This window comes from Condylura cristata, unplaced genomic scaffold, assembly GCF_000260355.1.
Source record: "Condylura cristata isolate star-nosed mole 26May11 unplaced genomic scaffold, ConCri1.0 scaffold00020, whole genome shotgun sequence".
Classification (NCBI taxonomy): Eukaryota; Metazoa; Chordata; class Mammalia; order Eulipotyphla; family Talpidae; genus Condylura; species Condylura cristata.
This window is the reverse complement of record NW_004567121.1, coordinates 25,724,870-25,740,294: the sequence shown is the minus strand read 5'-3', so window position 1 is coordinate 25,740,294 and position 15,425 is coordinate 25,724,870. Positions and strand designations below refer to the sequence as shown.

General features: G+C 37.8%; 1 protein-coding gene across 1 annotated transcript in view; it reads left to right on the top strand.

Moving 5' to 3' along the window:
• The window catches only part of WDR43 (WD repeat domain 43), a 41,973-nt gene that overhangs the window by 19,260 nt on the left and 7,288 nt on the right, over nt 1-15,425 (top strand). The window contains exons 6-12 of the mRNA XM_004686327.2: nt 475-577; nt 1,488-1,552; nt 4,190-4,361; nt 5,548-5,634; nt 6,482-6,613; nt 7,942-8,073; nt 14,714-14,800. Coding sequence (XP_004686384.2) covers nt 475-577; nt 1,488-1,552; nt 4,190-4,361; nt 5,548-5,634; nt 6,482-6,613; nt 7,942-8,073; nt 14,714-14,800 — 778 coding nt within the window. The remainder of the gene's footprint in view (nt 1-474; nt 578-1,487; nt 1,553-4,189; nt 4,362-5,547; nt 5,635-6,481; nt 6,614-7,941; nt 8,074-14,713; nt 14,801-15,425) is intronic.

The following is a 15,425-nucleotide window of genomic DNA, read 5'->3' as shown; positions in this document are numbered from 1 at the left end:
GCGCCACCAGGGAGGGCCAATTTTGGGATTATTTTTAACAGTGAAATCACTGACAAAAAGCAAACAAAAATGTGACAGTCTGATTTTAAAATGCAAATGAAGTATGAAAAACAATGCAACTTTGAAAAAGAAGAGAAAGTTGGAGTCCAGACATTGATTTATTGATTTCAAAACTACCTGTTGACCTACAGCAATGCAGACAGCATGGTGTTGGCATGGAGGTAGACAGATAGATGGGAGATAAGAGTAGAGACTGTTACTGTTTCAGTCTCCACAAGTGCATTAGTGCTTTCGCTTTGATCACACAGCCAAGTTTTATGGTGACAGCCATGTTTTATCCCTTATCGTGGTCTTATGTCACCATACTTTCAAAATATGAAAATATGGATAGCCAATGCTGTGACTCTTTCTAATTCTTTGGGTGTTAGCATTTTTTTTAATCTTTTATTACCTAATTACTGTTTTATTATCTAGGCAGGTCCGGTCGGAAAACAAAGAAAAGAATGCAGTGATGTCATTTACAGTTACAGATGAACCTGTCTATATTGATTTGACATTGTCTGAAAACAAAGAGGAGGTAAATGGCTTGAATTTTGGGGTTTGTTTTGAATTTCCATAGGCATCATTTTTAATCAGGATTTTGATGATGACTTGAGAATGGTAAGGGGACTCATGTAAATATACACACACACATATAATATCTTAGATTCTTTGCAGTAACCATTAGATTCAGGTAGTGAGCTCTTAAGAGGGGCAGGCCTGTGTGCAGAGGCATTCTCAGCAGTCTGGTGCTTTGACTGGGCCTGCCAGCTCTCTCCTGTCAGTCAGTCTGTGCACTTGGTGGTCACTTTGCTCATCTGACTTCAAAGATTGCCTCTCCTTGACTGATACCTACTTTGTCTAAATTTTTTTAATGCGCTTTTTTTTTTTTAAAGATTTATTTACTTATGCATATAAGAACTGGGGTATAGGCCAAAGGTGCAGGGGTGGTGAGAGGATTCACCAGAGACAGAGTAGGGTGCAAAACAAGCAGATCGATGAAGTACACTGCTGAGGGGAGCAGCAGGCAAGACAGGAGAGGTCTGTTGTGCTGTGTGGGTCACTTCCCTAGTGGGTATTGAACTTGGTACTGAAGCGGCTGTGGTTAGCTTCACAGCTCTGTGCTTTAACCCAATGCACCACCAGAGAGATTCTTCTTTGTCTTAACTTTTAATTTAAAAGCTTGACAGCAACAATAAGTATCATTACTATGATAACAGTAGTTGTATTTTAGAAACATGAAGGTGTCCATCCTTGCTGTTATATTTTTCTGGCTATTTAAGGGGGTGGGGAGGGAAGGAGAGTTGAATTTTCATAAATAAAATTTCATAAGTATGAATTTCATTAAAACCAATTTCATTAAAACAAAACATCAGCCAAGTAATTCTCAAAAGTGCACATAGCTGAAGTACCAAACCCAGTAGAGTAATCAGACATTTTTCTTTTAGCCTGTCAAGTTAGCTGTTGTTTGCAGAGATGGTCAAGTTCATCTTTTTGAACACATATTAAATGGGTAAGTTTTTGAAGTCAGGAATGTATTGTTTCCCTTCCCTAGGTGGTCATTTCTTCAAATTCTTACTGTTGTACCCTTTGTGTTGTATTGCTTTTCAGTTAGCTTATTTTGAAAGCATTCTTGACTGTGTATGGGTACATTTATTAATACGTTTTCAAGAATTGAAGTTTTTAACGTCTTTTTTTTTTTGAAACTTTTCAAAGATTTATTTATTGATTCATACAGAACTGGGGTACAGGCCAGAGATGCGGAGGGTGAAAAGATTCACCAGAGACAGAGTGGGGAGCAGAACAGGCAGATTGACGAAGTACACTGCTGAGGGGAGCAGCGGGCGGGCAGGAGAGGTCTGCCACACCATGTGGATCTCTTCCGGGGCAGGCAGGGATCGAACTCAAGGGAAGTGGCTTAAGCTTCTTAGTGCAGTGCTTTAACCCGCTGTGCCACCAGGGAGGGCCCTTAACGTCTTTTTTTTTCAGGTCTTGTGGATTGGATAGGAGAGTGATTTTTTACGATGTATGCTTAGTAAATGTTGGTGATTTTAGCGATAAAAATTTTTAACGCAAATTTAAAAAAGATGTATTTATTTATGCGTACAAGAATCGTACAGGCCAGAGATGTGGGAAGTGAGAGGACTCACTGGAGACAGAGTGGGGAGAACAGCAGATCCACTGAAATACATTGCTGAGGGGAGCAGTGGGTGGGTCAGGTAAGGCTTGCTGCATGCGCCATGTGGGTCAGTTCCCTGGTAGGGAATTAAACTCCGTGCTGCAGTGGTGCGGCTAGTTTTGTGGTGCTGTGTTTTAACCCAGGGAGGGCCCTCTAATAATAAAATTTTAAAGACAGTGGTTCACTTGGAGAGATTCACTTTTGAACTTTGGTGAAGGCTTAACTTTTATCTTTGATTTTGATAGTATCAGTGAAGCATGGCAGTGCTGGTGCTTAGGTGGACTGAAGGGGAGCCTTGTTGGTAGGATGTACAGTAGTCCAGCATGAAGTCCCAAAAACTTAAGTGTGTGCGCTATTTAGGCTTTTACCATCTGTTCACCAACCCTTGCCATATACTATAAGTGTGATTTGAGGTTCAGTTATATGCACAGTTACACTAAACTTTAAAAAGGTTTCAGTGTTTTATCAGTTTATATCCTTCCTTTTATATTCCTACAATAGGAGTTTATTTGAATTCAAACTAATGTGAAATCAGTGTACATTTATTTTTAAAAATTTCAGGACCATAGACAATTCAATTTAAAACTCAAATCTCCACCGAATTCTGCTCTCTGGGCCTGGTAACATTTTGGTGTGTGACGCTTAAGAACTGTATTTATCTAGTTCTCTGTGTACATCGTAGGCCCAGACACCATGGGCTGTCATGAGGACTTAGCCATTGAAGAATTTTAAGCAGTGGAATGATGTGTTTAACCTGAGTTTTAAGACATGAAGTTTTCTGTCATTTTCTGATGTGTTGAGAATACATTATAGAGGCATAAAAACCAAAACAGAGGCCAAATAGCGATGCTTATAGAGTTAAGATACAGTGAATGACTGACACAGAGGAAGTATGTAGGTTAAGGGACTGAGAGGCCAAAGTATTAGATGTATACCTGCTGGAGAAATGCCTAAGAAAGACGTTCCTAAGGACTGGTGGTGCACAGAATGACAGTGAGCCACTAAAATGTCACGGAATGTGGGGAAGTGACCCAGCAATAATTAGACGATGACAAGAAGGGGAGGTAACTGGCTATAAGATGACAGTTTCAAAGTTTCAGAGGTGAAGGAGGGAGGACAAGACTGTCTTGAAGTGTCAGGGAAGAATACGGAGTTCTCTTAGATCATGTCCAAGGTTCATGGCACAAAGGGTGTTGGAAAGAAAAGAGCTCTATCTTAAGGAGGACTGCAGGGACGAGCCATTGTAGAGCAGGAAGATGAAGAGAGCTTGTGGGGGAGACGGAGGATATAATTTTGCTGATAATTTTGTTTCTAGAACTAAATTGCAGAGGTCATGGTGAGGCTTTCCAGGTTAGGAGTGATTAGAGACGGGCTGGTCAGAGTAGAGCATGTATAGAACCATGTGGGGCTGAGGTTCGGGATAGTGAGAATGCATTTGGGAGTTTGGGTCTCTTGGGGATAGAATTGACAAAGTGGGATAAGAAGTGGTTCTGAAGGCAGAGTTGGCAGGGTGGGGGTAGATGAAGTCTGTTTTTTGTTTTTTATTTTTTTAAGATTTATTTATGCATACAGAACTGGGGTAGAGGCCAGTGGTGCAGGGGTGGTGAGAGGATTCACCAGAGACAGAGGGAAGCAGAACAGGTGGACTGACTGAAATACACTGCTGAGGGGAGCATTGGGTGAGATGGGGTAGGTAGGTCTGCTGGGCCATGTGGTTCAGCTCCCTGTCCTGGGGTTGAACCCATTCAGTGGTGGCTGTAGATTGCTTCATAGTGCTGTGCTCTAACCCATTGTGCCATCAGGGAGGGCCCAGATGAAGTTTTGACAGGAATAGTAAGCACCCCGGGGACCCTGGGCCTTCCATATGGTGGTGTAGGAGAACTGAGGAAGGTCACATTTCATGACTTGATGGCCACTTCAAAGAATTATTGTGGGTTTTAAATTTCCTAATCTTAAGTTTTTCTCTTGTAGATACTGTAAAAAGCCTTTGACTTCCAATTGCACAATTCAGATAGCAACACCTGGGAAAGGCAAGAAATCAACACCAAAGCCCATTCCTATTCTGGCAGCTGGATTTTGCTCAGACAAAATGTCACTGTTGCTTGTGTATGGCAATTGGTTTCAGCCTACCATTGAACGAGTGGTAAGTAGATTTTATTCTGTAGTAAACCAGCCATGGGACAGAATGATTTTAAAATGATACATTTTGTTTATTGGAACACATAAGAAGAAAATAATGTATTTTCTTTAAATTGAAGAATTTTTCGATGAGTAATTCATTTCAATTTGTGAAATTGAATCTTACTTATCCCAGTATATCCAAAGTACTATTTTCTTTGTACTATTTTAACATATAAAACATTATTTTGGTAATGTGTCTTTGAAATCTGGCATTGACAGGTATACCTTGGAGAAATTTCAGTTTAAGACTACTGAGATAAAGCCAGTCGTGTGAATTTTTTGATTTCCTGTAAATGTTATGTTTACACTATAGTTTTGTCTGTCTGGTGTCTAGTAGCCTTGTCAAAAAAAAAAAAATTCATTTTACAGACCTTAATTGAATGTGACACAGACGTGAAGTGAGTATATCCCATTGGAAAAATGGCACAGATTTGCCCCATGGAGGTTTGTCGCAATCCTTCAGTTTGTAAAAAGCACAGTTAGTTATGCCTGTATTTTATGGTTCCAGCACATTTCAGTTCAGATTAGCCACATTTGAAACCTTTAGCCACTATCATCTCTCCTCTCCACTCCCTAAAGCCCCTTGGGCACAGCCATGGTTGCCCATGTTTGTTTTGGTGTCCTTACAGAAGTTATTTGGTCATAGAATTATGTAGAAAGAATTACATAGCTCCTGAAAGTTTTATGGGCACATTCACACTGCATCCCAACGTGCCTGCCACCTCCTGCCCTCCACCCCTCAGCACAATATTAGCACATGTGGATTCCACATTGCAACAGTTTGTAATCAGCAATGTTGTCACTTTTGGAAAGGATAGCAATGAGAAATGTTTTGGGTAGGATCATTCTTTTTTGAGCACAGATTATTTCTTACAAGGATTGACTCATGTGACTTTAACATTTGTCTCATTTGAAAAAAGATCTGTTGAAATGCAGTTTGTAACTGAAGAAAGTAAACAGACTCAATAGCGACTGAATTCATCCATTTTCTTCAGCTACTGTAAATCTGAGTGCTGATCAGTGGGAATGGTTTGCTTGGGAAGTTTTAGAAAAATACAGTCATTGGTTTTTTATATTATTTGTATTATCAGTTGCTTTGTTTGACTTTTTTTCCTTTTTCTATTGCCCTTTAAAATTAATATTCCCAGGCTTTAAATTCCAAAGAAACTCATATGTGTTTAGTAAGAGACATTTCAAACAGCTGGGCCCCAAAAGTAGAAACGGCTATAACAAAGGTAAGTGATTCACACGTCAGAAGTAATCTTATGTTTAAGCTGCTTTCATTTATTTTTTTATTCTTTAATAGCCTCCTTCTGATCTTGTCTTACAGATTTTGTGGGTTAAGTTTTAAATGTCAAGATTGTAAAAATTGCTGTGTTTTTTTTGATTTGTGGAGTGAGTAGGTGAATTGATGACTAGCACTTGGCTACTTTGGATTTAGTTCTTTCCTGTTCCCATGATTATCTGAGCAGGGAAATATGTTTCATTCATTGTCAGCTTATCAAATTACTAAAAAAAAATTCTCAATTTTTAGAGTATTATAACTATTGAGGGAAATATATTTCAGGGTGAATAAAAACTGATGGGGCTGGAATTGAACACCATACAAGAGCATTATTTTGTTGCTGTATTTTGAGTATAATGTACCATCTACATGTATATATAACATGTTTGGCATTTTAGTAAGAAAAGGGAAGCCAAGACATGCTGTGATGACTCCCACATGGTTTCGCTTCTGGCTGAGCTTCAGAGATGACACCTTTCTCTTGGCTGTCTGAGCATTTCTGGCAAAGTTATTGATTGGAGGTGGTCAACTTCACTCTTGAACATTTTAGAATCACTTGTTCGTGTAGAATTTGTTTTTTCAATTTTCATTCTCATGTGGTATTGCAAACTTTGAAATTATAATTAGATTATTAAAAAATTTGCTAACATTCAATGAAAGTTTATCTAATTCATAGTAAGATAGTTATTTTGAGCTTTCCAGTAGAAAACCTTATAAAAGTTGTTTTTCATTGGGGATGCATCCTGTAAGTACTAAGGTGTAGTATGCTCTGTCATCCTTTTGTTATTTCAACATAGGTGAGAACCCCAGTGATAAATTCTGAAGCCAAAGTTCTGGTGCCTGGCATCCCTGGTCATCGTGCCGCTATCAAGTCCGCTCCACCACGAGCTGAGGAAGTGGAGAGCAAGAGGAAGTTAGGGGGAAATGAGGTAATAGAGTCACTTTGACCACTATTTGATTTTAAAATTTTATGATTTCTGGAAGATTCTGACTAAGTTTATTAAATAGAGCCAGTGGTGAAACTGAATAAATTTATTGTGTTAACTGCTCCTTTTTGTCCCCAGCAGTTTGTTTCCAAAGTCATATTGTGATGGAATTTGTAAAATTGACTACTACTGAAGGAAGAGATTAAACTCGTTAAGTTTTGGCCAGTTAGTAGTCAGAAAGTAAAATTAAGCCAAGGCTTGCTGTGATGACTTTCATTGGTTTCGCTTGTTGCTGAGTTCCAATGATGCCTCTTCTCTTGGCTGTCTGAGCAATTCTGGCTGGCTTAGTGAGTGCTCTTCACATCTGAAAAGTTACTAAACTTACAAACTTCAGTTTTTCAACTCTCAGAACCCTCCTTTGGTTATAGTACTTGTCTTTGTAGAGTGCTTTGTCACCTTGTATCCACATTAATCATTCTTGTCTTGGTAATCTATAGTTTTAACCATTTTATCAATAGGGAAGGATTGTTTATGTTTCTTTACCTTATTTTAACTGTCTTTATTGGTTCCAAGGTTGGGGGTAACATCTAATCTTTAGTAACGTGATACTTAAAATCAAGGTGTCAATTTTCTACCTTTTTTGTTTTTCATAAGATAACCCAAATGGGGGAACTTGACCAAAACATACCTGTTTCCTACAGATGTATTTTGACTTAGTTACAGGGCTTAGTTAGGTGCTGGCAAAACATGGTTGTTAAGACTTGTTTTAATAAAGAAACTGATATGGCATCATATGTACATTTACTTATCAAATATTTGTCAAGAAAACTTGACAAAACTTTCTATTCTGGAAAACATGCCATTTGTCACTGACAAAGACAAATAGAAAGACATAAGTTTGGGGAACATAACTGTGCTCTTTTGATAATTGTTTTCTTTTGCAGATACAGGATTGATGGCAGGTAATATATGGGAAGCTTCTGTGAAATGTCTTTTTTTGTACATAATCAGATGCCAGATCCTTGCTTTTTTTGAGTCTTCTTATAAAGGGACTTTTTTTATAAGTTGCATTTCATGGCTTTTTGGGCAGATCATGGCTTTTCCACTAGAATCTGGAAACTTGGCAGTTATTACACTTCTGTCCAGCATTGGTTTTTATGGTACTGAACTCTTGGGATGAGAAAGAGCATACTTGTTTTGTGTTTTTCCAGGGTTGAGGTAGGGATCAGTCCGTGTACTTTTTTTAATCTCCAGAGACATGAGGGCAAAGTAACTTTATCTATTTTAGAATTTGTCTGGTTTAACATTAACAAGTTGTTCTTATTCTGTAGATTAGCATTGAAGAACGCCTAGGAGCATTGGATATAGAAACAAAAAAAGAAAAGGATGACCTTCCACAGACAAATAGCTTTCCAGTTCTTCTTGCACAGGGTTTAGAGAGCAATGATTTCGAAATGCTTAATGTAAGTATTTTGGCAGTTTTTACATGAATTAAGATGTGATTTTTCTTAGAAAATGGTTGATCTAGCACATTCACCGAGTGAATAGTCATGTAGCCATTTTGAATCTAATATTTTGTGAGTTTCCTCAAATATATATCACTTGGTGGCATAATACAGACAGTCACCAACCTACAAAGAGAATGTATTGAATTGCTTTGAACCTGGAATGCATTTTCTCATGGAAATAATGTTCTGAATTGTTATGGGTTCTTAGGCTTTAGTTCACCAAAGCCTTTTATAAACAATGTAGCTGACTTATTATACTCAGCATTCTAGATCACAATTTATATTTTTTTCTGTAGGAAAATGCGTTCCTGAGTTTTTATTCTGGATTCCAGAAACTTAATTCCCCCTGGCCGTGAGAGGGGGCTGTGAGGTGAAACCTTGGCAATGGGTAGGAGGTTTGGTGGAAAAATTCAAGAGGGTGGGGGTTGTCTTGTGAGATATTCAGAGGTAAAAGTTAAAAAAAAACTACATGTAAAAAAAGGAGGCATTGATGATTTCTGTGCTTGTAAGTTGGTGACTGCTTGTATGATATTATTTAATTCAGTCCTTTTAATTTCCAGAATTTGATGTTGTCTAGAAGAACTGAGTGTAAAACACTGCATTTCCTAATCAGATGGAAACAATTTACTTTTGTTAGGTGCAATTCTTACTGATGTATAAGGTGCCACTTATATAGATGTGAGGTGCCATTTATGTAGATGTGATTTTAGTATGTAACATACATAACAATGACACTGTGTTCTTATTTATAGTTTGACTTAAATGTCAATGGGTTATATTTGTGACTGAGGTGATTTGAGAGGAAATTACCAGATCTAAAATCTTTGTATGCATTTTGGAAGGTAGGGTTTAGTTTAGACCTAGGTGAGAATTTGAAAAATAAGAAATTATAGAAAACAATTGATGGTACTTTAAAAATGTAATATAATTATCTGTCATCATTGTTTACTTATCTATGTTTGAACTCTTGCTTGATGGATACACATGTACGAGTTGCCCTTTTTTTTCTTAACTGTTGCAAGAAAACATTTAAAATATTTTAAAATAGTACAGTGGACCACTATCCGTCTAATACCAGGTTTTATAAAAAGGCATGACTGGGTCATCTCTGCAGTTGTTTGATCTGCCCATTTGCTTCCCAGGTTATAGTGAAGCAAATCTCAGAAATAGTGTTTTACCCATAGATGTAGCCTTCAACTCTGATAGTGGCCTTCAACTCTGATAGCGGCCTTCAGAAACAGTCATAATTTATTATCACTCCTACAAAAACTCCTTACAATTACTACATATCTCAGTGAATGTGTACACTTCTCTGAAAACAGGATCCCAGTGAATGAGGTTTATGCAATATTTGGTGGATATGCCTTTCCTGAGTCTTTATTTTTTGGAAATAATAGAGACGCCCAAATTCTGGACTTTGCTTCCTCTGAACAGCCTTTTAATTGGGTCTCATAAGTGGCATCATTGGTATGGGCCTCTCTGGTGGTGCAGGGGTTGGAGTCTTAGCACTATTGAGCTATTGCTCAACCCCTGGGCCAGGGAGGTGCCTCACAAGGTGCAGTAGAACTCCTCTGTCTCATCTGTATCTGCTGAAACCTCTCACTTCTGTCCTATACCCCAGTTCTTGTATGCATGAATAAATAAAATCTTGTGGTAAGAACATGTCAAAAAGTAAAGGCAGTGTGTATTTTATCAGGTTTTGTAGACTTGCTGAGAGGACAAATGAATGGTACTTATGAAAGCATTTAAGTTACAGAGAAATTAGACACATGTGGCCTGTTTCATGATTCTCACTGTTGAGTGCTTTGGCTGGATATATTGTGTTATTAAGTAGAAACTAGCTGAATCCTGAAAACTGTGTACTCTGGTCAAACTCTGTTAAAAGTTGTAGAAATTGATACTTTTCTTTAAAAAAAAAATGGAAATCTTCTCACACCATGCTACCTAGGAAATTATGAATTTACCCAATTACAGTATCCCCTAGAAGGAGTTTTCTTCATTCCCAAAATGTGCCTGTGAGACTACATGATGGCATCAAAATAGGGATGAAAGGAGAAAGGAGCACTGGCAAGGATACAACAAGGAGCCAGAGATGAATTTAGAATCCTTACTGTTGTTAAAAAGTTAGGGTTTTGGGAAAGTGAAAATTTGACCCAAAGAAATAGTCCATAGCTTTTTCAAAAAAGAAAGAGCCTTGTCATTTGTGTGATTCATGGTACCTGTTAGATAAATATTTTCTAGAATTCAAATATTTTTTATAAATTACACTTACAGTAGTACTGCACAGTGCCTAGTAAAGGTGGATTACATTGAAAATTCAAAGAAAAAATGTGAGAGAAATTAACAAAACATGAGTGAATGGAGATCTAAACCATCTTCATGGGTAAGAAGATTAAATAAAGTTAAGGTATAAAGATGAGACAATGGGAAAAGCCGTTGGTGTTGAACCAACTGAATGAATATCCATGTGTAGACACATGGATTTTACCTCTGACCTCATGCTTTACCCAAAATGAGTCATAGTAAGTGTAGAACCAACACAAACTTTTTTTTTTTTAAGATTTATTTATTTATTCATACAGAAATGGGGTACAGGTCAGAGATGTGGAGGGTGAGAGGATTCACCAGAGACAGAGCGGGGAGCAGAACAGGCAGATGGACGAAGTACACTGCTGAGGGGAGCAGCGGGCGGGTCAGGAGAGGTCTGCCACGCCATGTGGATCTCCTCCCGGGCAGGCGGGAATCGAACTCATGCGGAAGTGGCTTAAGCTTCTTAGTGCTGTGCTTTAACCCACTGCGCCACCAGGGAGGGCCCCGACACAAACTTTTTATAAAATATAATATAATCATTTATTTTTACATCATTTTGTGCATTTTTCCATCTTAGTTGTAATCCCTTTGGGCTTCCCATCACCAAATCACCCGTGTGCCATCACCATAGTCCATTGTACTTCCACTGTTTTTGATCCCATTCCCCACTCTACCCCCATAAAATGTCTCTGGTATATAGCTGTTCATTATTATTATTTTCTCGCCTGGTCTGTTACACTCCTGCTAGGAGTGAAACCATCCGGTATTTTTGCTTTTCTTTCTGGCTTATTTCACTATCACTGGGGTGAGTTGGTAGTTCATTGTGGTTTTAATTTGCATCTCCCTTTTTAGAAGTGATGTAGAACATTTTTTCATATGCCTGTTGGCCATCTGCATTTCCTCGTTGGAGAAGTGTCTTTAGCTTTTCTGCCCACTTTTTGATGGGGTTGTTTATTTTTGTTGAGTTTTATCAGTTCTTTGTATATGTTTGTGATCGATCCTTTATCACTAGTTTTGTGTGAGAAAATTTTTTCTCAGTCAGTGGGATGTCTGTCCTTTGTAATGTCTCTTTTGCTGTACAGAAGCTCTTCAACTTGATGTAGTCCATCTGTTTATCCTTGCCTTCACTATTGTTGCCTTGGGTGCTGTATCTTTAAAGATGTCACCGAAGTGTGTGTTGGCGACACACAAACTTTTAAGAAAAACAGGGAAAATGTATGCAGATTTCAGTGGGAAAGGCTTCTTCATAAATCACAACCACATAAAACAGTAAAGGAAAACTGGATATTTTGACTTCAGGCAGTTTAAAACCTTTTGCACTTGAAATGACAACTCAAAAAAATTGGTAAAGTTATGAACAGAAGAATTCACCATGGCACTATGAGCGTGTAAAGATAGTCAATATCAGTAGCCACCATCAGATGTGCAATTTAAAGCTAGAAAGAGATATCATTACTTAACTGTTATATATTGATTAACATTAAAATTAAAATGACAATAGTAACTGTTGTTGAGGACATGGAGCAATTGCAACCTCCTTATGTCTTGCTGGTGAAAATGTAAAATGGTCCTGCTACTTTTAGAAGACAATTTGGTAGTTAAATTTAAGGTAGTATTGATACTTCGCATAAGCCTAGCCCTTCTATTCCTGGGTATTTTCCAAGAGAATGTAGAAAGACTGATGTGAATGCTCTTAACAATTTTATTTGCTTTAACCCAAAGCTGGAAAGAACTCATGTCCCTCAGCAAATGAATGGATAAACTAATTGTTTTATCTAGCAATATAGGAAACATACTGTCAATTCATCCATGATATGTATGACTCTGAAGCTCATGCTGTGAGAATAGCCACTAATGAAAGAGCATATATTGTATGATGATTGCATTCATACAAAAGTTTTAGAAAATGTCTAGGGAGGGGAATGAAAGAAGGGCTCTGAGAGACTTGAGGTGAGAGAATGTTTATTATAGTGTTTTATATATATAAATGTTTATGTCACACCAATCAAATAGCACAATAATTTTTTCTTCCAACATTTTATTGTTTGTTATGTAGCTAATATTGTCTTAATATGTTAGGAATATAAACAGTAACATGGTATTTCTTGGCCTGAAGTATTTGATTGTCTAGTGAAAGACAGACTTAGAGCATAGATGTTCAATAATAAACATGTAGATTAGCTCAAAGGGACAAGTAGCTAGTTTTGTGCATTGAGGCTGAGAGTCAGGGTGAGAGTATATAATTGAGTGGGAGAAGTGGAGCAGTTTTATTATAGAAAGTTAGCCAGATGGCTCTCTTTCAGTGTGTGCTTATGCTTCCACTATAATGCAGTAAAGTTGTAAAAGGAAAGCTCCATTTTCAGTGCTATCTTTCTGGTAGGAATAGCTGTGATTTATAGGCTTGTTTCTTTAACTAGTCTTAACAGAAGTTAAATAATGGCAACTTCTCTGTCATTACTTGCTTTAGGATAGCCTATTTTTATTTGTTATCAGAGTAGAGTAGCTTTTTGTGGGCGTAAGAATGATCTGAATTTGTTAAAACTTCTTTACTAAACAATTTGGAATAATTTCTGATAGCTAGGCCATACATACTCTTGTTTGCCTGTGTTAGTGCTCCTTTAAATGTCTTGTCTTGGTATAATAGTGGTTCCTTTCATTCTCAGAAATACTTCAGTTTAACTAGCAAATTATGTGGTCATTTTAAATTAGGAATACTAGAGGATTCCACAAACTACAAATTTTCAAACCTTCACCACTACATGTCTTTTCCTCCCTTCCACCATGTTTTTGACAAAGCTTTTAGTATAACTTGAAGTGTTACTATCCTACATGACCATTTAAGACAATTAAGCCTGGTGATTTGGGTGGACATACGAACATTGAGGATCTCAACAAAAGCAGGTCGTAATCTTTAAAAAGTATGTCTGACTATTCAGAGCATTTCCTGTAACTAGCATATCATTGGCACTTTGCCATAACTGGTAAGAGGTGATTTGAAGAATGCTTAGTATGGGCAAGTACCTAGGAATCATTGTTAGTGTTCTGATTATCTCATTTTACTTTAAAGTTTTATTTTATTTGAAAATGAAAACATTAGTTTAGTCAACTAGTCAGTTCTTCAGTTATCCAGTGATTGTGTGCAAGGAATTTTCTTTTGTATAAGAAACTATGTAGTTATGTGATAGTTTTTAAATGGTAATAGGTGAATTTAGAGGGGCTTGGCGTTAAGATTTTTTTTTAAAGATTTATTTATTCATATGGAACTGGGGTACAGGCCAGAGATGTGGAGGGTGAGAGGATTCACCAGAGACAGAGAGGAGAGCAGAACAGGCAGATCAACGAAGTACACTGCTGAGGGGAGCAGCGGGCGGGTCAGGAGAGGTCTGCCTCGCCATATGGATCTCCTCTGGGGCAGGCAGGAATCGAACACATGTGGAAGTGGTTTTAGCTTCTTAGTGCTGTGCTTTAACCCACTGTGCTACCAGGGAGGCTGGCATTAAGATATTTTATAAGCAAATAAAATCCATAGGGAATTCTGAAAGGATAGGTTGGTTAGGACTCTTACATAGGTTGAAAACAAATTTTCTATATAGTGTTCTTTGGGGGTGCCTCTGGTGTTTGTGTCTTGAGCATGTCTTCTGTGGAACAACAAGCTCTAGATAGAGCAAACCCCTTTGAATAAGTTTTAAAAAATATTCAAGAGGAAGGCGGGGAGCCAGGAGATTTTGCTTTTCCATCCTCTCCCCCCCCCTTCTTTAGATGAAACATTTGGGGCTTGGGGAAATTAGTGTGTAGAATTAATTAGTGCCTGTCGTTCTCTCTTCCCTATAATCTGGAAGGAGACTGGGTTTTGCCTGTTGATGGACCCCAGAGGGTTTTGACTCAGGCAGTCATCATACGATCTTTTTATTGCCTTAAGGTTTTATCTAAAAGTTGACGAAGACTTGTTTGCTCAATATGATATTGTGTGCACTGTTGTAGGGATACGTTTTCTTGATTTCAAAAAATGAAAGTTTGGAAATGAGTTGCTGTATATCTCTAATGTCTACAGGTATTTGTTTTATAGAATAACTTAGTTCAGGAAGATTCGAATTTTAGAGAAGCAGTTTATCAAAGCAGAAGTCCTGATAACTTGAAGATTGCACTTTATAGTATAGCACTCTCAGTCTGTCTAGCTAGTATTTGCTAGAATTCAGATGGCTCTTACTGCCTTGTTCTTTTAATGTTTACTGAGTCTTTAGTTCTGGAGTATGCTTACCTTCATATTCCTTTTATTTTCTTTCAGAAAGTACTGCAAACTAGGAATACAAACCTCATAAAGAAGACTGTGCTAAAGATGCCCCTGCATGCTGTTATTCCATTGTTGCAAGAGGTAATGATTTGTCCTTTCATTTCAAGGTCCTAAGGTGTGAATCAAAGAGAAAATGCAGTCTCTAATGAAGTGGGGCATTTAGAGAGTGGGTGATAGATACCTAGGAGGAATTCCTAAATACCTTAGAAAGAAAAGGGAAATTGATGAATTCCTGAGTTAGTAAAAGGGGGTGTCATTGGCATTTTTACTTTCCTTCCACCAAAGGCTAGTTTGTTTGTTCTGTCTGAGAAGCATTGGAAACTTTAAAGTGAACCATACATAGATGATGTGTGTGCAGGATGATATCTACATGGGAGTGATTGTTAGGGCAATCTCAATGTAAAGACTCCAAATTTTCATTTGTTTTCTTACCATGTCCTGTGAAGATATCCTATCATAAAATGAAGCTGCTTTTATGTATATATATTGGTTTCTGAATCGCAGAAGGGCTATTAACCTCTTTATCTGGCAATGTGGATTGTAGAGCATTAAGATTAGCCAGCCTTAAAAAAAGAGTGAGTAACTCGCTCTTTTAAGACAGGTGCTCATTCTGGCTTCATTTGAATAATTCTGTTGAAGGATGTTATGGAGGTGTAGCTAATGGCTAAACAAGAAGGCGGGGGCAGGAGGCTTGTGCAAAATTTGT